Source organism: Scyliorhinus canicula, chromosome 8 (genome assembly GCF_902713615.1).
Source record: "Scyliorhinus canicula chromosome 8, sScyCan1.1, whole genome shotgun sequence".
Lineage (NCBI taxonomy): Eukaryota > Metazoa > Chordata > Chondrichthyes > Carcharhiniformes > Scyliorhinidae > Scyliorhinus > Scyliorhinus canicula.
In genome coordinates, this window is record NC_052153.1 from 160,756,545 (window position 1) to 160,782,226 (window position 25,682).

A 25,682-nucleotide genomic window follows, 5' to 3' on the forward strand; every position below is an offset into this window, starting at 1 on the left:
TTGAAATTATTTATTTGATGAATTTTGGTTTGGAATTTGGAATGGTTATTAGAATATATGTTTGTATTGAAGTGACTAATAAGTGTGGAGTGAAGGAAGTCAATGTGGTTATCAGAATAGAGGTTTATGTGTAGCTGTTGGTGAATGCAGAATGGGGATTTTGATTTTATTCGTTCATGGGCTGTGAGAGTCAATGGTAACTCCAACAATTACTCCCCACCTCTACGTGCCCTTGGGGCGGCACAGTAGCACGGTGGTTAGCATTGTTGTTTCACAGCCCCAGGGTCCCAGGTTCGATTCCCGGCTTGGTTCACTGGCTGGGCGGAGTCTGCACATTTTTCCTGTGTCTGCGTGGGTTTCCTCTGGGTGCACCGGTTTCCTCCCACAAGTCCCGAAAGACGTGCTTGTTAGGTGAATTGGACATTTTGAATTCTCCCTCAGTGTACCCAAACTGGTGCCGGAAGGTGGCGACTAGGGGCTTTTCATAGCAACTTCATTACACTGTTAATGTAACAAGAAAGATTATTAAGTATGTGGCAGTGAGCTGCATTGTTGATCGACTTTAGTCCAATGTTGTAGTACACCCACAGATCTCTTAGGGGGAGGAGAATTCCTGGATTTTGAATCAGTGGCTACGAAGGAAGGGCTATATAGGTCCAAGTCTGAATGGTGTGTGACTTGGAATAGAACTTGCAATATGGTGGCATTCTTCTGCGCCTGCTGACCTTGTCCTTCTAAATGGCAGAGGTCGCAGGTTTGAAAGGTACAGTTGAAGAAGCATGTTGTTGCATTCCATCTGGTTGATAGTGCACATTGCTATCACTGTGCATCAGTGGTGGAGGATGTGAATGTTTAAGGTGCTGGATGAGATGGCAATCAAGCAGGCTGCTTTGTTTTGAATGGTACCAAGATTCTTCAGTCTTTTTCAAGCTGCGCTGATCCAGGCAAGTGAAGACATAACACTCCGGACTTGTGCCTTGTAAATGATGGCCAGACTTTGGGGTGTCAAGAGGTGAGCTACTCGCTGAAGAATTCCCAACCTCTGTTCTACTTTTGTAGCCACAGTATTTGTATGGCTGTCCAATTCAGTTTCTGTTCAATGGTAGCTTCCAGATTATGGATAGTAGGTGATTCAGTGATGGCCATGCCGTTGAATATCAGGGCAGATGGTTAAATCCTCTCTTGTTGGAGATAGTCATTGCCTGACACTCATTTTTTTAAAAATTGTTTTTATTAAAGTTTTTCAAACAGAATTTTAACATAACTTATAACAGAAAAATAAACAAAAAATATTTAACAAAACTAGGTGGCTGTCATCATTGTACAAAAAGAAAATGTACATTAAATAGACAGTTCCCCCACCTGAGCCCCCCCCCCCCCCCGCTGTTGGTGCTGCTGCTGACATTTTACCGCTCCCCTAGAAAGTCAAAGAAAAGCCAAAGAAGTGGGCAGCACGGTAGCATGGTGATTAGCATAAAGGCTTCACAGCTCCAGGGTCCCAGGTTCAGTTCCCGGCTGGGTCACTGTCTGTGCGGAGTCTGCACGTCCTCCCCGTGTGTGCGTGGGTTTCCTCCGGGTGCTCCGGTTTCCTCCCACAGTCCAAAGATGTGCGGGTTAGGTGGATTGGCCATGCTAAATTGCCCTTAGTGTCCTAAAAAAAAGTAAGGTTAAGGGGGGGGGGGGGGGGGGGTTGTTGGGTTACGGGTATAGGGTGGATACGTGGGTTTGAGTAGGGTGATCATTGCTCGGCACAACATCGAGGGCCGAAGGGCCTGTTCTGTGCTGTACTGTTCTATGTTCTAAATGTTGCCACCGCCGGGAGAACCCCAGCAAGGACCCTCTCAAGGTGAACATTCGCCGCATGAAGCCCGCATGAAGCTCAGGCCGTTCGGCCTGGGCTTCCTCAACAGCGCTCAATGGGCCCTCTCCAGCTCCAAGGGTCCTTGGAACGACCCCGCACCCATTAACGAGTTCAGCATCACAACCACGTAGGCCCCCAAATCTGAACCTTCCAGCCCCTCTGGGAGGCCCAGAATCCGCAGGTTCTTGCGACGGGAGCGGTTCTCCATCTCCTCCATCCTTGCCAACCATTTTTTGTGAAGCGCCTTGTGCAACTCCACCTTCACTGCCAGGCCCAAGAGTTCGTCCTCGCTCTCCGAGGCCTTTTGCTGTAGCTCTCGGATCTTCACACCCTGAGCCGTCTGAGTCGCCATGAGCTTGTCCAGCGAGGCCTTAAACGGTTCCAGGATCTCAGCCTTCAGCTCTCTGAAGCAGCGATGGAGCAGCTCCTGCGCCCACTGCTGCCACGCTGCCGGTTCCCCGCCCGCCGCCATCTTGTTTTTCCTGCCTCGCACCTTTCTCTGCTCCAAAGCTGATTTTTTGATCGCTCCGCTCCTGGTCCAGTCCATCCACCGGCAGATAAGCACAGTGAATGTGTTCCCACCCGGGGAAAAGTCCAACCAGCACCGCTGCGGGCCCTTAAAAGAGCCCAAAAGACCAAAACTAGCGGGAGCTACCGAACGTGCGGCTTAGCTCCGCATCACCGCAACCGGAAGTCAGTATTGCTGATATTACTGTTGATGACTCTTTCCATCACTTTGCTGATGATTGAGAGTAGACTGATGGGGCGGTAATTGGTCGGGTTGGATTTGTCCTGTTTCTTGTGTACAGGATATACCTGGGGCACGATTCTCCGAAGTCTCACCGCATCGGGAAAGCTGTTGTGAACTCAGTCGAGTTCAACGACGGCGCGAAACGGCCCCGATCGCGATTGATTCTGGCCCCGGGAATGGGCTAGCATCGGGGCCACGAGGAACACGGAGGGGGGCGTGACGTCGAAAGCGCGTCGTCAGCGCGCAACCCCCGAATGACGCCGCTCCGCGTCGTAAAAGGGCGCGATCCACGCACGGAAAGGAGGGAGGGAAATGTCGGAGCCACGGAGGGCCGCCCCGAGGTTCCGTGATATGGACCTGGAGATCCTCCTCGATGAGGTGGAGCAGCGCAGGGGCATCCTCTGCCCAAGACAAGGGCATCGCCACCCTTCCATCACCGTGCGACGGGCCTGGCTTGAGGTGGGCACGGCAGTCAGTGCTGTGGGGCAGACCCCTCGGTCCGGGGAGCAGTGCCTCAAGAAGCTCCATGACCTCACCAGGGCTGCCAGGGTAAGTGCCACGAGGGTGCCCCCGGGTCACAACCATCCCGCCATGTCCCTCATCACCCCCCCCCCCCCCCCCCCCCCTTGCAGGCACGAGGGGGGGGCGAGAGTGAGTGGAAGGTGGTTAACAAAGTTGTCACAGGCCCACATGAGCGCTGTAACCCCCTGGAGAGATGCCATGGTGTGGCTGCAACTTTGCCCCCACCCTGTGTCAATATAGAGAAATACAGCACAGAATAGGCCCTTCGGCCCATGATGTTGTGCCGAACTTTTGTCCTAGGTTAATCATAGAATTTTGGACACTAAGGGCAATTTATCATGGCCAATCCATCCAACCTGCACATCTTTGGACTGTGGGAGGAAACCGGAGTACCCGGAGGAAACCCACGCACACACGGTGAGGATGTGCAGACTCCACACAGACAGTGACCCAAGTCGAAATCGAACTTGGGACCCTGGAGATGTGAAGCAATTGTGCTATCCACAATGCTACCGTGCTGCCCTTAAGAAGAAATTAATCTACACTCCATTATTCTATCCTAATCCATGTACCTATCCAATAGCCGCTTGAAGGTCCCTAGCGTTTCCGACTCAACTACTTCCACAGGCAGTGCATTCCATGCCCCCACTACTCTCTGGGTAAAGAACCTACCTCTGACATCCCCCCTATATCTTCCACCATTTACCTTAAATTTATGTCCCCTTGTAATGGTGTGTTCCACCCGGGGAAAAAGTCTCTGACTGTCTACTCTATCTATTCCCCTGATCATCTTATAAACCTCTATCTAGTCACCCCTCATCTTCTCCGTTCTAATGAGAAAAGGCCTAGCACCCTCAACCTTTCCTCGTAAGACCTACTCTCCATTCCAGGCAACATCCTGGTAAATCTCCTTTGCACCTTTTTCAAAGCTTCCACATCCTTCCTAAAATGAGGTGACCAGAACTGTACACAGTACTCCAAATGTGGCCTGACCAAGGTTTTGTACAGCTGCATCATCACCCCACGGCTCTTAAATTCAATCCCACTGCTAATGAACGCTAGCACACCATAGGCCTTCTTCACAGCTCTATCCACTTGAGTGGCAACTTTCAAAGATCTATGAACATAGACCCCAAGATCTCTCTGCTCCTCTACATTGCCAAGAACCCTACCGTTAACCCTGTATTCCGCATTCATATTTTTCCTTCCAAAATGGACAACCTCACACTTGTCAGGGTTAAACTCCATCTGCCACTTCTCAGCCCAGCTCTGCATCCTATCTATGTCTCTTTGAAGCCGACAACAGCCATCCTCACTATCCACAACTCCACCAATCTTCATATCATCTGCAAATTTACTGACCCACCCTTCAACTCCCTCATCCAAGTCGTTAATGAAAATCACAAACAGCAGAGGACCCAGAACTGATCCCTGCGGTACGCCATGCCTCCTTACTTTCTGCATAAGCCTACCATGGGGAACTTTATCAAATGCCTTACTAAAATCCATGTACACTACATCCACTGCTTTACCTTCATCCACATGCTTGGTCACCTCCTCAAAGAAGTCAATAAGACTTGTAAGGCAAGACCTACCCCTCACAAATTCGTGCTGACTATCCCTAATCAAGCAGTGTCTTTCCAGATGCTCAGAAATCCTATCCCTCAGTACCCTTTCCATTACTTTGCCTACCACCGAAGTAAGACTAACTGGCCTGTAATTCCCAGGGTTATCCCTATTCCCTTTTTTGAACAGGGGCACGACATTCGCCACTCCTCTGGTACCACCCCTGTAGACAGCGAGGACAAAAAGATCATTGCCAACGGCTCTGCAATTTAATTTCTTGCTTCCCATAGAATTCTTGGATATATCCCGTCAGGCCTGGGGGACTTGGGTATCCTCAAATTTTTCAAAATGCCCAACACATCTTCCTTCCTAACAAGTATCTCCTCGAGCTTACCAGTCTGTTTCACACTGTCCTCTCCAACAATATGGCCCCTTGTTCAAGACCTCTCCTATCTCTTCAGACTCAATACACAATCTCCCACTACTGTCCTTGATTGGACCTACCCTCGCTCTAGTCATTCTCATATTTCTCACATATGTGTAAAAGGCCTTGGGGTTTTCCTTGATCCTACCCGCCAAAGATTTTTCATGCCCTCTCTTAGCTCTCCTAATCCCTTTCTTCAGTTCCCTCCTGGCTGTCTTGTATCCCTCCAGCGCCCTGTCTGAACCTTGTTTCCTCAGCCTTACATAAGTCTCCTTCTTCCTCTTAACAAGACATTCAACCTCTCTTGTCAACCATGGTTCCCTCACTCGACCATCTCTTCCCTGCCTGACAGGGACATACATATTAAAAACACGCAGTACCTGTTCCTTGAACAAATTCCACATTTCACTTGTGTCCTTCCCTGACAGCCTATGTTCCCAACTTATGCACTTCAATTCTTGTCTGACAGCATTATATTTACCCTTCCCCCAATTGTAAACCTTGCCCTGTTGCACGCACCTATCCCTCTCCGGGGCAGCAGGGTAGCATGGTGGTTAGCATAATGCTTCACAGCTCCAGGGTCCCAGGTTCGATTCCCGGCTGGCTCACTGTCTGTGTGGAGTCTGCACGTCCTCCCCCTGTGTGCGTGGGTTTCCTCCGGGTGCTCCGGTTTCCTCCCACAGTCCAAAGATGTGCGGGTTAGGTGGATTGGCCATGCTAAATTGCCCGTAGTGTCCTAATAAAAATGTAAGGTTAAGGGGGGGGGTTGTTGGGTTATGGGTATAGGGTGGATACGTGGGTTTGAGTAGGGTGATCATGGCTCGGCACAACATTGAGGGCTGAAGGGCCTGTTCTGTGCTGTACTGTTCTATGTTCTATGTTCTATTACTAAAGTGAAAGTCACAGAATTGTGGTCACTACCTCCAAAATGCTCCCCCACTAACAAATCTATCACCTGCCCTGGTTCATTACCAAGTACCAAATCCAATATGGCTTCCCCTCTGGTCGGACAATCTACATACTGTGTTAGAAAAGCTTCCTAGACACACTGCACAAACACTACCCCATCCAAAATATTTGATCTAAAGATTTTCCACTCAATGTTTGGGAAGTTGAAGTCACCCATGACTACTACCCTGTGACTTCTGCACCTTTCCAAAATCTGTTTCCCAATCTGTTCCTCCAAATCTCTGCTGCTATTGGGGGGGCTATAGCAAACTCCCAACAAGATGACTGCTCCTTTCCTATTTCTGACTTCAACCCATATAACCTCAGTAGGCAGATCCCCCTCGAACTGCCTTTCTGCAGCTGTTATACTATCTCTAATTAACAATGCCACCACCCCCACCCACCTCTTTTACCATCCTCCCTAATCTTGTTGAAACATCTATAACCAGGGACCTCCAACAACCATTTCTGCCCCTCTTCTATCCAAGTTTCCGTGATGGCCACCACATCATAGTCCCAAGTACCGATCCATGCCTTAAGTTCACCCACCTTATTCCTGATGCTTCTAGCATTGAAGTATACACATTTCAACCCATCTCCTTGCCTGGAAGTACTCTCCTTTGTCAGTGTTACCTTCCCCACTGTATCAGTACGTGCTTTGGCGTCCTGAACATCGGCTTCCTTGGTTGCTGGACTACAAATCCGGTTCCCATTCCCCTGCCAAATTAGTTTAAACCCTCCCGAAGACTACTAGAAAACCTCCCCCCCAGGATATTGGTGCCCCTCTGGTTCAGATGCAACCCGTCCTGCTTGTACAGGTCCCAACTTCCCCAGAATGCGCTCCAATTATCCAAATACCTGAAGCCCTCCCTCCAGCCACGTGTTCAACTGCACTTTCTCCCTATTCCTAACCTCGCTATCACGTGGCACCGGCAACAAACCAGAGATGACAACTCTTTCCTGGCCTTTAACTTCCAGCCTAACTCTCTAAACTTGTTTATTAGCTCCATACCCCTTGCCCTACCTACGTCGTTGGTACCAATGTGCACCACGACTTCTGGCTGCTCACCCTCCCCCTTCAGGATCCTGAAGACACGATCCGAGACGTCCCTGGCCCTAGCACCCGGGAGGCAACATACCTTCTGGGAGTCTCGCTCGCGACCACAGAATCTCCTATCTATTGCCCTAACCATTGAATCTCCTATTACTATTGCTTTTCTATGCTCCCCCCTTCCCTTCTGATCCCCAGAGCCAGACTCAGTGCCAGAGACCTGGCAGCTAGGGCCTTCCCCCGGTAGGTCATCCCCCCCCCAACAGCATCCAAAACGGTATACTTGTTTTGAAGGGGAACGGCCACGAGGGATCCCTGCACTGTCTGCCTGTTAGTTTTCCTTTCCCTGACTGTAACCCAGCTACTCTTGTTCAGTACCTTGGGTGTGGCTACCTCCCTGTAACTCTTCTCGATAACCCCCTCTGCCTCCCGGATGATCCGAAGTTCATCCAGCTCCAGCTCTAGTTCCCTAACACGGTCTCTGAGAAGCTGAATTTGGGTGCACTTCCCGCAGGTATAGTCAGCGGGGACACCAGTGGTATCTCTCACCACCCACATCCTACAGGAGGAGCATGCAATTGCCCTAGCCTCCATCCCCTATCCCGTAGACCAACTGGACCTCCGCCCTCCGACTCTGCTTCTAGTCAGCTATACTCTAAACTCCTGGCTCCTTTCATGCTCTTTGATAAATATAGGAAATGAAATATAAGGATCACCTTACTCCCTCTTCACCTAACTCCCTCAGTCACCAAACTCTCACTGTAGCACTCAAATGCAACCAGTTCAGCACTGTAACTAGCCCAGATTTATACTGTGACTCTAGCCTCTGAAAACTGGCCTAATCCAATTAACTAATTAACAAGCTCCAGCTGCAAGTACCTACAAGTAGAACCTTGTTTAAAGCTGATTCAAAATTTACCTTCTTATAGACCAAACAGTAACTTTTAATTAAGTAAATAAAAGAAATACTAGACTTTAAATAAAAATGAACCCTTATACTCCCTCAGTCACCAAACTCTCACTGCAGCACTCAAATGCAACCAGTTCAGCACTCCAGTGCAAACAATATCTGAACGCCCTGATGATACCTGCCTAAATGTGATGCTCTATCTATGCCCCCCCCCAACAGGACAAGACTGCTCACAACAGCCGGGAGCGCAACAGAACCGGAGGGGGTTCACCCGTTATGCACGCCCTGACAGTGTTCGAGCAGAGGGCACTGGACCTTGCTGGGGGATCTGCCACCCGGGAGGTCGCGCAATGCGAGGTTGGAGGTACAGAACCAAATGAGACAACCCTGCATGACGACCCCCCCCTCCCCCCCACATCCTCTGTCCCCTCACAGACTACCCACTGGACCCCCCCATCCTCTGTCCCCTCACAGACTACCCACTGGACCCCCCCATCCTCTGTCCCCTCACACTCTACCCACTGGACCCCCCCCATCCTCTGTCCCCTCACACTCTACCCACTGGACCCCCCATCCTCTGTCCCGTCACACTCTACCCACTGGACCCCCCATCCTCTGTCCCGTCACACTCTACCCACTGGACCCCCCATCCTCTGTCCCCTCACACTCTACCCACTGGACTCCCCATCCTCTCTCCCCTCACACTCTGCCCACTGGACCATCCTACGCCTGGCCAAGCGTGTCGAACTAACCCCGTATCATTCTGTTCCCCAGGGCCAGCTGCCGAACGTCCAGGGCTGTCTGGTGCCACACACAGGCGACCATCTGCGACGACCACCGCACCCAGGATCGCATGCCAGAGGTTGGCAGGAGGTCGGCCAGGAGTGCCATCCTCCAAATCCGGGACTCTCGAGCAGGACGTACAGAGGACGACTTTCGTGGCTGTGCGTTGCCCGAAGGTCGGGCCGTGAGACAGGACAGGATGGGGTTAGTGGACCCAGATGCACAGAGGACGGCGACGCAGTCAACGGACTCACCTGACGCTGACCCGTACATGGGCCGCGTGCGCCCTGCGCTGGGACATGACTGGGACCAGGACACTCCTGAATTTCTGACGGACGAGGACCTCGAGCTTGCGGCACTGCCGTCTCCCACACCATCCACCATCCCAGAGACACTCACCTCGGTTGGGCAATTAAGTGATGAGGCTCCTGGGTCATGGTCTGTTGTGCACCACACAGCTGAGCCGGTACAGCAGGTGGAGGTCGGAGCAGCCGAGGGGCTGGACGGTCGGAGGGCAGCCCAGGCCCAGCATCCAGCTGTAACCCAGGCGTTTCCCGGGTTCCTGGATTTACTTGACCCACCTGGACAGCCGATGTATTTTGAAACGCAGGGACACAATGACGGGATGAGGGCAGTCTTCCAGCAGCTGCAGACGCAGTTAGAGGAGTCAAACCGTGTCCAGGAGCAGGGAGTGGTGCCGCTCATGGCAGCCACCCAGGCCGACACTGCACGGGTGGCGTCCGCGGTCGAGGCAATGGGTTAAACGGTATCGGCCATGGGTCAGGTTCTGCAAGGCATTGGGCTTCACGTGCACGTGTCATCCATGGCCCAGGAGAGGGCTGCCCTCTCACAGGCAGCAATGCGCCAGAGCGAACATGACATTGCCGGCGTGCTACAGGCCCTGGCCGAGTCTCACCAGGCCATGGCCCAGTCCCTGCCGCCATGGCACAGTCCCAGCAGGCCATGGCACAGTCCCAGCAGTCAGTTGCGGAGAGCATCGACCGCCTGACGCACGTCCCTGGCAGGAATGTCTCACTCCCCGGACTCCGTCTCAGCGAACTTTCGGACCCTGGTCGATTCCGTTGCAGGCCTCCAAGACTGGCAGTGCCAGGTGTCGGTGGGGCGACGGGGCACCTCCCCGCTCGCACCTCCGTCCCACAGTGAGGCCTGGGGGCCACTGGGCTCCCCGAGGGAGGAGGAGGTTCTGGGGCCCGTCCCATTAACTCCATCACGGGACGTCTCTGAATGCTCGGCCTCCCCCCGTCCCATCCCTGGTGCATCGGGTGGGCAGCGTGCAGAGCAGGGTGGCACCACGTCATCCGAAACGCCCGCAGAGCAGCCTGGCCCATCAAGGCCGGGTTGCCCCAGGAAACGAATGCCGACGGGGAGACATGTCGCGGGGCGTGATTCTCAGCAGTCCGCCTCCACTCCTGCTGTATCATCTGGGCATTCACTTCGACGTAGTGGTAGGGTCCGTAAGGCAATGAAGAGGGACACAGAGTAAGTTAGTACGGGTGAAGGGTACAGTTTAGTTGTAGGGGCGAGAGCATCTGTACATAATAGTCACCATTAAACTCACTGTTGCACCTAACTTGTAAGACTGTGTGATGTTTCCGTTGCCACAGGGATCGTGATGGTTACCGAGTGTCACTGGGGGTGACAAGCGGTGAAACTTCGGTGCCGGGTGTGCAGTCCCCCCCCCCCCCCCCACAGTCGGACACCGTAGTCCTCCCCACTACGACGCCAGGTACCCCACGCGGGCACGTGATGGAGTGTCCCTGACGAACTCAGCGACCCGCTGGCACAGCCATCAATGTCGTGCCATACCGTTGTGCCCCAGTGGTAACGGTGATCTTGAAGTGGAGCAGTGCACACGGAGCGGGGGGGGGGGGGGGGGGGGGGGGGTCCTCATCACCGTCCTGCCATGGCAGGGTGGCTGAAATGTTGAATCTGGGGGTCGACGACCCACTCCACTCATTCCCTCCCCCCCCCCCCACTCACTCCCTCTCCCCCCCCCCACTACTCCCTCTCCCTCTCCACCTTCCCACCCACTACTCCGTCCCCCCCACTACTCCTCTCTCCCCCCCCCCCCTCTCCCCCCTCCCCTCTCCCTCTCCACCTCCCACCCACTACTCCCTCTCCACCTCCCACCCACTACTCCGTCTCTCCCCCCACTACTCCCTCTCCTCCCCCACTACTCCCTCTCCCCCCTCCCACTACTCCCTCTCCTCCCCCACTACTCCCTCTCCCCCCTCCCACTACTCCCTCTCCCCCTCCCACTACTCCCTCTCCCCCCTCCCACTAATCCCTCTCCCCCCTCCCCACTACTCCCTCTCCCCCCCTTCCACTACTCCCTCTCCCCCCTTCCACTACTCCCTCTCCCCCCTCCCACTACTCCCTCTCCCCCCTCCCACTACTCCCTCTCCCCCCTCCCACTACTACTCCCTCTCCCCCCTCCCACTACTCCCTCTCCCCCCCTCCCACTACTCCCTCTCCCCCCTCCCACTACTCCCTCTCCCCCCCCCACTACTCCCTCTCCCCCCTCCCACTACTATAAGACCATAAGACATAGGAGCGGAAGTAAGGCCATTCGGCCCATCGAGTCCACTCCACCATTCAATCATGGTTGATTTCAACTCCATTTACCCGCTCTCTCCCCATAGCCCTTAATTCCTCGAGAAATCAAGAATTTATCAATTTCTGTCTTAAAGACACTCAATGTCCCGGCCTCCACCGCCCTCTGTGGCAATGAATTCCACAGACCTACCACTCTCTGGCTGAAGAAATTTCTCCTCATCTCTGTTCTAAAGTGACTCCCTTTTATTCTAAGGCTGTGCCCCCGCGTCCTAGTCTCCCCTGCTAATGGAAACAACTTCCCTACGTCCATCCTATCCAAGCCATTCATTATCTTGTAAGTTTCTATTAGATCTCCCCTCAACCTCCTAAACTCCAATGAATATAATCCCACGATCCTCAGACGTTCATCGTATGTTAGGCCTACCATTCCTGGGATCATCCGTGTGAATCTCCGCTGGACCCGCTCCAGTGCCAGTATGTCCTTCCTGAGGTGTGGAGCCCAAAATTGCTCACAGTATTCTAAATGGGGCCTAACTAGTGCTTTATAAAGCCTCAGAAGTACATCCCTGCTTTTATATTCCAAGCCTCTTGAGATAATGACAACATTACATTTGCTTTCTTAATTACGGACTCAACCTGCAAGTTTACCTTTAGAGAATCCTGGACTAGGACTCCCAAGTCCCTTTGCACTTTAGCATTATGAATTTTGTCACCGTTTAGAAAATAGTCCATGCCTCTATTCTTTTTTCCAAAGTGCAAGACCTCGCACTTGCCCACGTTGAATTTCATCAGCCACTTCTTGGACCATTCTCCTAAACTGTCTAAATCTTTCTGCAGCCTCCCCACCTCCTCAATACTACCTGCCCCTCCACCTATCTTTGTATCATCGGCAAACTTGGCCAGAACGCCCCCAGTCCCGTCATCTAGATCGTTAATATATAAAGAGAACAGCTGTGGCCCCAACACTGAACCCTGCGGGACACCACTTGTCACCAGTTGCCATTCCGAAAAAGAACCTTTTATCCCAACTCTCTGCCTTCTGTCTGACAGCCAATCGTCAATCCATGTTAGTACCTTGCCTCGAATACCATGGGCCCTTATTTTACTCAGCAGTCTCCCGTGAGGCACCTTGTCAAAGGCCTTTTGGAAGTCAAGATAGATAACATCCATTGGCTCTCCTTGGTCTAACCTATTTGTTATCTCTTCAAAGAACTCTAACAGGTTTGTCAGGCATGACCTCCCCTTACTAAATCCATGCGGACTTGTCCTAATCCGACCCTGCACTTCCAAGAATTTAGAAATCTCATCCTTAACGATGGATTCTAGAATTTTGCCAACAACCGAGGTTAGGCTAATTGGCCTATAATTTTCCATCTTTTTTCTTGTTCCCTTCTTGAACAGGGGGGGTTACAACAGCGATTTTCCAATCCTCTGGGACTTTCCCTGATTCCAGTGACTTTTGAAAGATCATAACTAACGCCTCCACTATTTCTTCAGCTATCTCCTTTAGAACTCTAGGATGTAGCCCATCTGGGCCCGGAGATTTATCAATTTTCAGACCTTTTAGTTTCTCTAGCACCTTCTCCTTTGTGATGGCAACCATATTCAACTCTGCCCCCTGACTTTCCTGAATTGTTGGGATATTACTCATGTCTTCTACTGTGAAGACGGACGCAAAGTACTTATTAAGTTCCTCAGCTATTTCCTTGTCTCCCATCACTAGATTACCAGCGTCATTTTGGAGCGGCCCAATGTCTATTTTTGCCTCCCGTTTGTTTTTAATGTATTTAAAGAAACTTTTACTATCATTCCTAATGTTACTGGCTAGCCTACCTTCATATTTGATCCTCTCCTTCCTTATTTCTCTCTTTGTTATCCTCTGTTTGTTTTTGTAGCCTTCCCAATCTTCTGACTTCCCACTACTCTTTGCCACATTATAGGCTCTCTCTTTTGCCTTGATGCATTCCCTGACTTCCTTTGTTAGCCATGGCTGCCTAATCCTCCCTCTGATTTGGGATGAACCTCTGCACTGTGTCCTCAATTACTCCCAGAAACTCCTGCCATTGCTGTTCTACTGTCTTTCCCACTAGGCTCTGCTTCCAGTCGATTTTCGTCAGTTCCTCCCTCATGCGCCTGTAATTACCTTTATTTAACTGTAAAACCTTTACATCTGATTCTACCTTCCTTCTTTCAAATTGCAGACTGAATTCTACCATATTATGATCACTGCTTCCTAAGTGTTCCCTTACTTTAAGATCTTTTATCAATTCTGGCTCATTACATAACACTAAGTCCAGAATAGCCTGTTCCCTCGTGGGCTCCATCACAAGCTGTTCCAAAAAGCCATCCTGTAAACATTCAATGAATTCCCTTTCTTTGGGTCCACTGGCAACATTATTTACCCAGTCCACCTGCATATTGAAGTCCCCCATGATCACTGTGACCTTGCCTTTCTGACATGCCCTTTCTATTTCGTGGTGCATTTTGTGCCCCTGGTCCTGACCACTGTCAGGAGGCCTGTACATAACTCCCATTATGGTTTTTTTGCCTTTGTGGTTCCTCAACTCTACCCACACAGACTCCACATCGTCTGACCCTATGTCGTTTAGGTGCTATTGATTTAATTTCATTTCTAATTAACAAGGCAACCCCGCCCCCTTTACCCACCTCTCTGTCTTTTCGATAGGTTGTAAATCCTGGATGTTTAAACTGCCAGTCCTGAACTCCCTGCAACCATGTCTCTGGGATGCCTACCACATCATACCTGCCAGTCACAATCTGGGCCACAAGCTCATCTACCTTGTTCCGTACACTGCGGGCATTTAAATATAGCACCTTTAATTCCCTATTGACTGTCCCTTTTTGTTTTCTTAGTGTGGTGGACCTTGGTTTACTGAGCCTTTCCATACACTGTGTCATATTTGTGAGATGGGGACTATCGTAACCTCTCCTGAGCTCTGTCTTTTCGTGATTTTTGTAATCCTAAGCAGCTACGCTTCCCACTGATTCCTTCACCTCTTGGTTCCCTGACTTTCCCTTCCCCCCCAGTCTCTAGTTTAAAGTCCTATTGACCACCCTATTTACTCTTTTCGTCAGAACACTGGTCCCAGCTCGGTTCAGGTGGAGACCATCCCAACGGTATAGGTCCCCCCTGTCCCAAAACTGATGCCAGTGTCCCATGAAAAGGAACCCCTCTTTCCCACACCACTCTTTCAGCCACGTGTTAACTTCCCTTATTCTTGCCTCCCTATGCCAATTTGCACGTGGCTCGGGCAGTAATCCGGAGATTATGACCCTTGAGGCCTGTTTTTAATTTGAATCCTAACTCTTTATAATCTCTAAACAGGTCCTCTTTCCTAGACTTGCCTAAGTTGTTGGTACCAGACATGGACTACAAACAACTGGATCCTCCCCCTCCCTCTCCAATATCCTTTCAAGCCGGTCAGAGATGTCCCGCACCCTAGCACCGGGCAGGCAACATACCATGCGGGACCCTCTATCCTGCTCACAAAGGATACTATCTATCCCTCTGATAATAGAATCCCCTACAACTACAACTTGCCTATTTACTTCCTCCCCTTGAATGGCCTGCTGAACCATGGTGCCTTGGTCACCATGGTTACCTTGGTCACCTTACTCCCTCTTCCCCCCCCCACTACTTCCTCTCCCCCCCCCACTAATCGCTCCCACTCCACCCCCCACTACTCCCTCTCCCCCCTACCACTACTTCCTCTCCCCCTCCCACTACTCCCCCTACCACTACTTCCTCTCCCCCTCCCACTACTCGCTCCCTCTCCCCCCTCCCACTACTCCCTCTCCCCCCACTACTCCCTCTCCCCTCCCACTACTCCCTCTCCCCCCCCACTACTCCCTCTCCCCCCCACTACTACCTCTCCCCCTCCCACTACTCCCTCTCCCCTCCCACTACTCCCTCTCCCCTCCCACTACTCCCTCTCCCCCCCCCACTACTCCCTCTCCCCCCCACTACTACCTCTCCCCCCTCCCACTACTCCCTCTCCCCCCTCCCACTACTTCCCTCTCCCCCCTCCCACTACTCCCTCTCCCCCTCCCACTACTCCCTCTCTCCCCCCACTACTCCCTCTCCCCCCTCCCACTACTACTCCCTCTCCCCCTCCCACTACTCCCTCTCTCCCCCACTACTCCCTCTTCCCCCCCCTACTAATCTCTCCCACTCCACCCCCCCCACTACTCCGTCTCCCCCCACCACTCGCTCCCTCTCCCCCCCACTACTCCCTCTCCCCCCCACTACTCGCTCCCTTTCCCCCCTCCCACTAGTCCCTCTCCCCCCACTACTCCCTCTCCCCCCTACTAATCGCTCCCACTCCACCCCCCCTCCCACTACTCCCTCTCCCCCCTCCCACTACTCCCTCTCCCCCTCCCCACTACTCCCTCTCTCCCCCCCACTACTCCCTCTCCCCCACTACTAATCGCTCCCTCTCCACCCCCTCCCACTACTCCGTCTCCCCTCCCACTACTCCCTCTCTCCCCCCACTACTCCCTCTTCCCCCCCCTACTAATCTCTCCCACTCCACCCCCCCACTACTCCGTCTCCCCCCACCACTCGCTCCCTCTCCCCCCCACTACTCCCTCTCCCCCCCACTACTCGCTCCCTTTCCCCCCTCCCACTAGTCCCTCTCCCCCCCACTACTCCCTCTCCCCCCTACTAATCGCTCCCACTCCACCCCCCCTCCCACTACTCCGTCTCCCCCCACCACTCGCTCCCTCTCCCCCGCATTACTCCCTCTCCCCCCCCACTACTTGCTCCCTTCCCCCCTCCCACTACTCCGTCTCCCCCCCACTACTCGCTCCCTTTCCCCCCCCCACTACTCCGTCTCCCCACCACCACTCGCTCCCTCTCCCCCCCACTACTCCCTCTCCCCCCCCCCCCTCCCCCCTTCCCCCCCCCCCCCCCCCCCCCCCCCCCACTGGCCGCTGCATTCTCAGGGATGCCTTCCCCAGTCTGCGGAGACTCCGGGACGGTCCGCTCACCTCCTTACTGCTCGCGTCAGCCAGCACGACTGGCTGGCGACTATAAAAAGCAGGTGTGGACGGCGACAGCGTGAACTGGGGTCACACCGTCGGGACTTCGGCCCATCCGGGCCGGAGAATAGCGGGGGTTCTGGAGATTCGCCATTTTGGGTGCCTCGGGCGATTATCCGGATTTTACCGAGCAGAACACGACCAAAGCGATTTGGCCGTTTGGGAGAATCGCAGGAGCGCGTCGGACCGGCGTCGCGTGAAAAACTGGCGCGGCACGCTATTCTCCCACCCGCCATGGGGTCGGAGAATCGCGCCCCTGGTCTAGTTTCCACATTGCCTGGTAGATGCCAGTATTGTAGCTATGCTGGAACAACTTGGCTAGGGGCACGGCTCAACCCGATGCTTTGCATCATGATAATCCTTGTGGAATCTTGGCTCTCATGCTATGCAGTTGCATATGACTTCCTAACTGGAGTCAGGACCCATGTTAGGAGGGGATAACCCTTGTCACCCAGCAGGCAGCCTTTTAACTTGGATGCTTAATTAGAATAAAAGCCTATGACAATGACTGGCACAGAATGAAAGAGTCATGCCTGCTGTTGGCATATCCTGCAAGATGTGCTGCCTGTGATCACAAACCTCTTGTACGGTGATGAAATGGAATTCCAGGCTGCTGATTTGGAGCATGCAAGGCAATGTGTCTGAAGCCAATAGCACATTGCACCATGGAAACACCGGCCATGTAAGGAAAACCTTGTGGTCTCTCATTCAGATTTTCCTCTGTCAATAAGGAAAGAGATGCAATTGTCTCTCTGTCTCTCTCTCTCTCAGTTAGAGAGCGTCCTTGATACTTTTGAATACTGTGAAATGGTGCTGATGTCAACTGTTGCGATACGGACGTTGTCTGTGGCGTATTGAGTAAGATGATAATGTTGACAGCTGTAGGGAGTGCTATTATGCCTGGTTTGAGCCTGCACTTGTGGCTGTAGTGGCTGACATGGCTCAGGAACAACCTCCTTGGTGGTGAAGGCGTCTCATATATTTCTTCCCAATGAAGTTGCATGAGGAGAATTGCTTTGTGAACCCTGTGTGGAATCCATCTCCAGTTGAGCGCTCCTCTCCTCCTACTCGCTCTTCTGGTGGCTTATTCCCAATGATGTGGCTTACTTGGTGTTCCCAATAATGCTTCATACCCAGAGATAAGATTTACCAGTCCACATACGAGTGTGAGCAATCAGTGAGACAAACAATAGCTTTGCAAAAAGCAGTCAAAACTCTCTGACTGTCAAGTCTGAATTCAGTGTGATAGACCACTGTCAAATATTTTTACAAGTCAAACAAGTGTAAAATTGGCAAACTAGCAACTAACCTGTAGGTACTGCATGCTGCCTTAAAACATCAGTGGTGAGGGGGACCATATGCAGGTTAACATGACATTGGTTAACATCCCATTGTGTTGAGCAAGGTCAGCACACAGTATCCAATTAGCTGGGGGGGGTTTCCAAATGATTGGTGCCCATCAAACTCGGTGTCTACACGAAGCTCACATTAATGTTAACTCCTACACGAAAATAATTCTGAACAGTATTAATTGTATCTTTTTTCAAAAATTGTTTAAGGTAAAGTCGCCATTGTCCCAGGTGACCACAGGCTGCTTTCCCCTTTGAGGGGGAGAGCTGACTGGTGGTGATATAACCTGAGGATCACCCACACCTCAGGCGAGGGGAAAGGTTGAGAAGGCGGGGACCTCCATGAAGAATAAAAAAGTGTTTATTGTCTGTTACAGTGACAAATTCACAACAATTTATATTTCACAAACAAGTGTATTAAAATAAAAACTTGCATATAGGGCTTTTCATAACTACCAGACATCTCCCAAGTGATTTACAGCCAGTGAAGTACTTTTTTTTTTTAGGTGTCTTCACTGTTGTAGTGTGGCAGCCAACTTGTGCACAACAATAATGACCACATGACCAGATAATCTGTTTTTGCGATGTTGATTGAAGGATAAACATTGACCAGGACATCTGGGATAACCCCTCAGTTGTTCCTCTGAAAGATTCCATGGGAATCTTTAACATCCAAATGGGGCATCTGAAAGACAGCACCTCTGACAGTGCAGCAATCCCTCAGTACTACCCTGGAGCATAACATCATTTTTCTTTTGTGCTGGAATGGGACCTGAACCCAGAGCCCTTCTTTATTCTCTCATGGGATGGGATTGCCCTTGAACTGAATAGCTTGCTAGGCCATTACAGAGGGCACTAACGTGTCAACCACATTAATGTGGATCTGGAGTCACATGTCAACCAGACCGGGTAAGGACAGCAGATTTACAGTTTTTGTACTATAATCGGGCGGCAATGGTTTCATGATCATCACTGGACTTGGAATTCAAGATTTTATTGAATTCGAATTTCACCATCTGCTGTGGTAGGATTCGAACCTGGGTCCCCAGAGCAGTACGCTGGATCTCTGCATTACCAGCCCAGTCCAGTCCCCCTGTGCTGCTCGCTGAGCCACAGCTGGCATTACTATCATCACTTTTTTATTCAGATATTTACAATTTATTTAACGTCTTACGTTTGGACATGTGAATTGTGTCTGATATTAATAGTTAATTTTTAATCTTGCATAGATTGATATATTTTCTAGCAGTTTGAAAACACACACCACAACTTGACCTTAAACCCCTGTGTGTTTATTTCCTCACAGCTTCAAGAATGCCATTAAAGACCAGTCAGTCAAACCTAAGGTGAATTACATTATGTCCAGTTCGTCCTTCTCCATGCTGACAGTTCAAAGTGAGGACAGTGGAATCATCTGGGAGACTGTGTCAAGTAGCCGATCCTCCACACCATGGGCATCAGAAAGCACAGTCTCTGATGTTTACAGCGTGGATGGCACCTCCACGAGCGCTCCGCCGGGCAAAGTAATATTCATAATGGACGAACTACCTCAGTCTCCGTGTGCGAATGAACGCCAAGGTAGTAAAATTGAAAAACGCCACATAGAGACGGCCGACCCTAAGTCAGGAGAATTAAAAGATGCCCCGAAGAAACCGAGAAATAGTTTGCCTGTTTTGAGAGCCCAACCAGGAAAAAATGAACCGACCGTGATATTCAATACTGCAACAGAGAAAGTGTCAAAGTCAAGGCATGTGCAGGATTCTAACAAAACCCAGCCAGAGCTTCAGTCACCAATTGAGCACAGCCCAACGGCATCAAAAATAGCAGGAAAGTCCAATAAGGATAGAAATGAAGTGTGTGAGGTATTTTCCTCTGTTCACGCGAGTGTGCAACAACATACCCCAGTACACGGTCAAAGGAAATGTAATGAAAATCCAATTGAACGGAGTAAGCAACGCATGAATCTCAAAAATCACAGCTTATACAATTCATTTTCGGCGCCACCTGAACAACACATAAATGCCTCTTCGGTACTACCGAGAAAAAAGGAAGAATCCGAAACTGCTTCAAAATATTTCTCAGAGGAAAGAATGAGTTTGGCTCCACCAGAAAACAAAGGGGATTCAGGGCTGTGCGCAACAATCGTTTCAGAGCCTGTCATGGTTCCACAAGCTCCTTGTACAGACGCAGATAACCTCCTTTCAGCAGACACGGAAATAACAACGAATGGAGCAATTCACACAGGCACCGAAGTCTTGAAAAAGACTGCTTTAGTTGCTGGCTCAGATATCCATTGGTCCCCATCTCCTGAGACAATTATTTCAGACTTTAAAAGTTTAGCATTTGACACGGATCCAATACCTGTTCTATTAAAGGATAATTCTTACTTGAATGAAAGTCCAGCTGGTAAAATATTTGTAAAAGAAGATCAATCTTATTCAATGGCAGATCTAGAAGGCAAAGATCCAAATACTTTTGTAACCAGCAGTTCAGAGCTTGCTAACCCCGTGGGAAGTCTACCATCAGCAGTAACTTGTATGGATACGGTTAGTTCCATATCAGCAATCAAAGATGAGGGCATGGAAACTGGAGATTTGAAAAATCTGTCTTGCGCTTCAGCTGGTAGGACATTTGCAGATACGGTATTGCCTTACTGGCCAGAAAAGCAAGAAGCTGCAATAAGCAAAAATGTGTTCTACCCAAGGACAAATCCTGAATCTTCAGAAGTGATAGATGTGGAGCTGAATGGTTCCTTACGCAGCAAAACTTGTAGAGATCTCAAGGCTGCCTCTCAATCACAGGTAGTGGTGCCGCAGAACACAGGAGATGAACTAAACCATAAAGAAGGTACAGAAAATCAGAAAGCTAGTTTCAATATTGTGGCTGAAGTCTCTGAGATATTAAACATTGTTGCTCCAGCACAAATTTGTTCTGTGGATCAAGAGGCATGTAGCAAAATGAAGGACAACCTGATCTATTTGCAAACAAATCCGATTATGAAAAGAAACACTTTTGAAAATAATTTTAATAGAGTGGAAGATGAACAGCAAACAAGATCACTGGATGCGTCAAAACACAACGAGCTGGAACAAAGTGCAAATCCTTCTAATCCATGGAGCTCCAATCCTTTCACTGTGGGAAAGTCCAACCCTCCCTCTGTGATACATTCCAATCCCTCCCACGCAGTCGGATCCAATCCCTCCCTTGCGGCCGCATTAAATCCTTCCCATGCTGCCGCATCAAATCCTTCCCATGCAGTCGGATCCGATCCCTCCCATGCAGCCGCATTCAATCGCTCCCATGCAGTCGGATCCAATCCCTCCCATGCAGGCGCATTCAGTCCCTCCCATGCAGTCAGATCTGATCCCTCCCATGCAGCTACATTTAATCCCTCCCATGCAGCTGCATTCAATCCCTCCCATGCAGTCGGATCCGATCTCTCCCAAGCAGCCGCATTCAATCCCTCCCATACAGCCGCATTCAATCCTTCCTATGCAGTCAGATCCGATCCCTCCCATGCAGCTGCATTCAATTCCTCCCATGCAGTCGGATCCGATCCCTCCCAGCCAGCTAAATTCAATCCCTCCCATGCAGCCACATTCAATCCCTCCCATGCAGTCGGATCCGATCCCTCCCAAGCAGCCGCATTCAATCCCTCCCATACAGCCGCATTCAATCCTTCCCATGCAGTCGGATGTGATCCCTCCCATGCAGCTGCATTCAATTCCTCCCATGCAGTCGGATCCGATCCCTCCCAGCCAGCTACATTCAATCCCTCCCATGCAGCCACATTCAATCCCTCCCATGCAGTCGGATCCGATCCCTCCCATACAGCCGCATTCAATCCTTCCTATGCAGTCAGATCCGATCCCTCCCATACAGCCTCATTCTATCCTTCCCATGCAGTCGGATCCGATCCCTCCCAGCCAGCTACATTCAATCCTTCCCATGCAGCCACATTCAATCCCTCCCATGCAGTCGGATCCGATCCCTCCCAGCCAGCTAAATTCAATCCCTCCCATGCAGCCACATTCAATCCCTCCCATGCAGTCGGATCCGATCCCTCCCAAGCAGCCGCATTCAATCCCTCCCATACAGCCGCATTCAATCCTTCCCATGCAGTCGGATGTGATCCCTCCCATGCAGCTGCATTCAATTCCTCCCATGCAGTCGGATCCGATCCCTCCCAGCCAGCTACATTCAATCCCTCCCATGCAGCCACATTAAATCCCTCCCATGCAGTCGGATCCGATCCCTCCCATACAGCCGCATTCAATCCTTCCTATGCAGTCAGATCCGATCCCTCCCATACAGCCTCATTCTATCCTTCCCATGCAGTCGGATCCGATCCCTCCCAGCCAGCTACATTCAATCCTTCCCATGCAGCCACATTCAATCCCTCCCATGCAGTCGGATCCGATCCCTCCCATACAGCCGCATTCAATCCTTCCTATGCAGTCGGATCCAATCCCTCCCATACAGCCTCATTCTATCCTTCCCATGCAGTCGGATCCGATCCCTCCCAGCCAGCTACATTCAATCCTTCCCATGCAGCCACATTCAATCCCTCCCATGCAGTCGGATCCGATCCCTCCCATACAGCCGCATTCAATCCTTCCTATGCAGTCAGATCCGATCCCTCCCATACAGCCGCATTCAATCTCTCCTATGCAGTCGGATCCAATCCCTCCCATACAGCCTCATTCTATCCTTCCCACGCAGTCGGATGTGATCCTTCCCATACAGCTGCATTCAATCCCTCCCATGCAGTCAGATCCGATCCCTCCCATGCAGCTGCATTCAATCTCTCCCATGCAGTTGGATCCGATCCCTCCCATGCAGTTGGATCCGATCCCTCCCATGCAGTCGGATCCGATCCCTCCCAGCCAGCTACATTCAATCCCTCCCATGCAGCCACATTCAGTCCCTCCTATGCAGTCGGATCCGATCCCTCCCATACAGCCGCATTCAATCCTTCCCATGCAGTCGGATCCGATCCCTCCCATACAGCCTCATTCAATCTCTCCTATGCAGTCGGATCCGATCCCTCCCATACAGCCTCATTCAATCCTTCCCATGCAGTTGGATCCGATCCCTCCCATGCAGCCACATTCAATCTCTCCTATGCAGTCGGATCCGATCCCTCCCATACAGCCTCATTCAATCCTTCCCATGCAGTCGGATCCGATCCCTCCCAGCCAGCTACATTCAATCCCTCCCATGCAGCTGCATTCAATCCCTCCCATGCAGTCGGATCCGATCCCTCCCATACAGCCGTATTCAATCCCTCCCATGCAGTCGGATCCGATCCCTCCCATGCAGCCGCATTCAATCCCTTCCATGCAGTCGGATCTGATCCCTCCCATACAGCTGCATTCAATCCCTCCCATGCGGTTGGATTCAATCCCTCCCATGCAGTCGGATCCGATCCCTCCCAGCAGGTCGCATCCAATCCTCCCATGGTTGGAACAGCTAATCCTTCTGTCGTTGAAGATTCTAATCCCAGTTCCATTGAACAATCCCCTATGGTTGCTGCATCTGCAAGTAAAGGTGGAAATGGGGATGATGATTATTTTGAAAAATATACTTTAGTGGATGAAAATGTCCCCATTGACCTGGAAACAGTGAAACCAAAATCACAGGAAGTGCTGATTCCAGAGGTGGAGAACCCTTCGGAGTCAAAGCTGCAAAGTACATCATTTTCCGGAGATACAGAGGTTTTCAATTTTGAGGAGTTTGACGTGTCAGGAACTCCTGGCACCCTTAATAATGCAACAGAATTTTCTCTACTAGCACCCATCTCTGAACCATGCAGTGAAGGAAAGCAAGAAGATATTAATAAAAATATGACCGATGCACTAAGTCAAAAGGAGGCTGGTTCGTTGTTATTTGACATGGATGAAGGAGTCCTGACACGTTCCTATAATTTTCCTGTATCAACCAAATTGATTGATCTTGCGCTTCTGGAGGAACCACCTGCATTAGCGTTTTATTACAAAGATCTTTATGAGGAAGCTAAAGGACGGAAAGAACAAAATGGTGAACATTCAGATGAAGAAAGCAGTAATCCTGAATTTTCATTCCCTTGTCAATCATCTGATACAGATGATGGAAATGGATTATATTTTGAAAAGTATGTCCTGAGGGATGATGTTCTTGAGTCTTCAACAGAATCTAAACCAGAGGGATCACCTTCTTGGCTGGAAGCCGTGTCACAAAATGATGCAATTGGTGCAGAAAGACATGTATTGTTTCCAGAAAGTGATGGCCAGTTTCTTCAAATGTTCATGGGTCGGGCAGAAATTCCGACACAAAAAATGGATCCTGATAAAGTTTTGGAGGTACAGAAAGAATGTGAAGAAAAATGTGAGACTGGCGAGAATATTTATGAGGGCAGTAACATTTTGTCAGATATTGGTTCTGTGAAATATGAGGAAATAGAAGAGGAACCAAGTCAGGCAACTGAGCTATTGGAAGAGAATAATAATGAGTTGGTCTGTGAAGAAATACAGAACAGAAAAGTAGCATTGTTTGAAGAACCACTAGTAGAAGATATTGAGAAGCCTGCCTCTAATGTTGAAAATCACTTGGATACCGGACAGCTTGCCAATATAGGTTACTCCTTTGAAGAATATGGAAACCTCCCAAGTGAAGGAGGATTAGAAGAAGTGAGCAATACTTCCACCTCCGTGAAAATCAAAGATATTCAGGAAGACGTATTCCAAGGGGAAACACCTGTGGATCAGATTAAGACTGATATATCTGCCGGGGAAGAAGAACCTGAATGCAGGCCTGAGGTTGGACACCATCTTGCCGAATTACAACAAGAAACTGAACGTGAAGGATCTGGCGAGTCAATAAAGGCTGAAAATAAGGTGCCTGATCAAACGAGTAACATTGAGCCCATTGTAGAGATTGGTGCAATAACACCACGGATTGTAATCGAAGAATATGAGGAAGTAGATCATTCTGCGAAAGTGGATCAAGAAGCTTGTACAGGCGCCCTGAAAGGAATCACGGATTTTGCTGATCATTTAGAATTAACAGAGAGTCCTGGGGCCAGTGATGAGCTGGAAGTGTTAGCTGCTGAAATCATGTATCCACCAGGTACCGAATGCATGGCAAAGGAAGAGGTCAACCTTGAAAATCAAGAACAAGCAAAGGCACTAGATGTAGCCAGCTCTCAAATAATGAATGACACGACTATATCAAGACCTGATAATTATGTAGCCATTGTGGATCACGCTAGAGAAAAGCAAGAAGGAGAATGCCTCACTGGAAACTCTGTGCAACCCCTACAAAGTGAATGTGAGCCGTTGGAAGTAGCAACACAGGAAACAGTGAATGCCATATTAACATGCGAGTATAAGTCGGAAACTGAGCAAGATTCCCAAACTCCTAGAAAGGCCAGTGAGCCAGAAAATAATGAAACAGACACTGCACAACAGCATTACCCACAAGAAATTGCCCCCTGTCAGGTAGATGAAACAGACCTTCATGAAGACCCTGAGAATGTATTTGGGAAAGCCATAGAAGAATCCAGCGATTGGCCTTTATTAGAGGATGTGAAAATTATAGATGATGGTGACGCATTTGAAATCTGTGATGGTGGTCTGGATATTGAGGATCAAGAATTACAGGAACTTGCTGAAGATAAACTGGAAGGCACACATGTTGAGGCAAGGAAAGGAGAAGAAGATGCAGCTGTGCTAACCTCACAGAAACCACCAAAACCAACAGATACCTTTTGCGTTACTTGTGGGCTTCCAATTTTTGCAATTGATAAGCTTTTTGGAGAACATCAAGATCATGATGTCATAGCAATAGATACAGCTGTTGTAAAAGTAAAGGTGAGAACTTTAATTTTAAAGGATTAATA

The 25,682-nt window shown here is 50.3% G+C and overlaps 1 protein-coding gene across 1 annotated transcript in view; it reads left to right on the forward strand.

The window, feature by feature from the left end:
• Positions 1-25,682, forward strand: part of LOC119970637 — a 142,674-nt gene that overhangs the window by 23,694 nt on the left and 93,298 nt on the right. The window contains exon 2 of the mRNA XM_038805569.1: positions 19,110-25,653. Coding sequence (XP_038661497.1) covers positions 19,110-25,653 — 6,544 coding nt within the window. The remainder of the gene's footprint in view (positions 1-19,109; positions 25,654-25,682) is intronic.